Source organism: Coturnix japonica, unplaced genomic scaffold, assembly GCF_001577835.2.
Source record: "Coturnix japonica isolate 7356 unplaced genomic scaffold, Coturnix japonica 2.1 chrUnrandom2147, whole genome shotgun sequence".
In the NCBI taxonomy this organism is placed as follows: Eukaryota; Metazoa; Chordata; class Aves; order Galliformes; family Phasianidae; genus Coturnix; species Coturnix japonica.
The window spans coordinates 1-1,319 of NW_015440800.1; the positions used below are offsets into that span (position 1 = coordinate 1).

At 62.5% G+C, this 1,319-nt stretch overlaps 1 protein-coding gene across 1 annotated transcript; it reads right to left on the reverse strand.

Moving 5' to 3' along the window:
* Positions 1–3: 3 nt before the first annotated feature.
* Positions 4–1,314, reverse strand: LOC107307912 (sialidase-like; the record flags this gene model as incomplete). The annotated part of the gene is made up of 2 exons (XM_015851403.2): positions 4–1,176; positions 1,228–1,314. Coding segments are annotated over 2 exons (1,260 nt in total), but the record flags the coding sequence as incomplete, so codon positions are not given.
* Between the last annotated feature and the right edge of the window lie 5 nt (positions 1,315–1,319).

Below are 1,319 nucleotides of genomic sequence, written 5' to 3' on the forward strand. Positions count from 1 at the left end.
GATGGACTGGGGGGGGGTCCCATAGGGGTCCACGTCCTCCATTGAGGGTCTCCCATTGGTGGTCCCATACACGGACACGTCCCCTGGGGGGGTCCGGGTCCCATGGGTGGGGGGGGGTTCTGTGGGGGTCCCATGGGTGCCCTCATCCTTTGGGGAGGGGTCCCCATACGCAGGGATGGGGTGGGCTGGGATCCCAAAGGCGGCTGTGCTCCCCAATGGGGTTCTCCCATGGGGGGGTTGGGTTGGGGGGGTCCCATGGGTGGGGGGGGGTTGGGTCGGGGGGGTCCCATGGGTGCTCTCATCCTTTGGGGAGGGGTCCCCATTCGCAGGGCTGGATTGGGCTGGGATCCCATTGATGGCTGCGCCCTCCATTGAGCTTCTCCCATGGGTGGGGGTGGGTTCAGGTGGGGGGATCCCATGGGCGGCCGCATCCTCTGGGGGGGTGCTGCCATCCGTGGGGCTGGATTTGGGTGCGTTGACCCCATAGGAGCTGCTGGCCCCATAGGAGCTGCTGGCCCCATAGGAGCTGCTGACCCCATAGGAGCTGCTGACCCCATAGGCGCTGTCATCCTCTGTGCAGGCAGTCCCATAGATGGGGATGGATTCACTTGGGATGTCTGCAGACTTAGGCGAGGTTCTCCCATCCGTGGGGCTGGATTTGGGTGCGTTGACCCCATAGGAGCCGACCCCATAGGAGGTGCTGACCCCATAGGAGCCATCATCCTTTGTGCAGGCAGTCCCATAGATGGGGCTGGATTCACTTGGGGTTGCTGCATCCTTAGGCGAGGTTCTGCCATCCGTGGGGCTGGACTCGGGCGTGATGATCCCATATGAGCTGACCCCATAGGAGCTGGCCCCATAGGAGCTGATCCTATGGGTGCTGGCATCCTTTGTGTAGGCTGTGCCATCCGTGGGGCTGGATTCACTTGGGGTTGCTGCATCCTTAGGCGAGGTTCTGCCATCCGTGGGGCTGGATTCGGACGTGCTGACCCCATAGGAGCTGACCCCATAGGAGCTGCTGACCCCATAGGAGCTGCTGACCCCATAGGCGCTGTCATCCTCTGTGCAGGCAATCCCATAGATGGGGATGGATTCACTTGGGGTTGCTGCATCCTTAGGTGAGGTTCTGCCATCCGTGGGGCTGGATTCGGGTGCGTTGACCCCATAGGAGCTGACCCCATAGGAGCTGCTGACCCCATAGGAGCTGCTGACCCCATAGGAGCTGACCCCATAGGAGCTGGCATCCTTTGTGCAGGCTGTGCCATCCGTGGGGCTGGACTGGGGTGTGCTGACCCCACATGAGCTGACCCTATATGAGC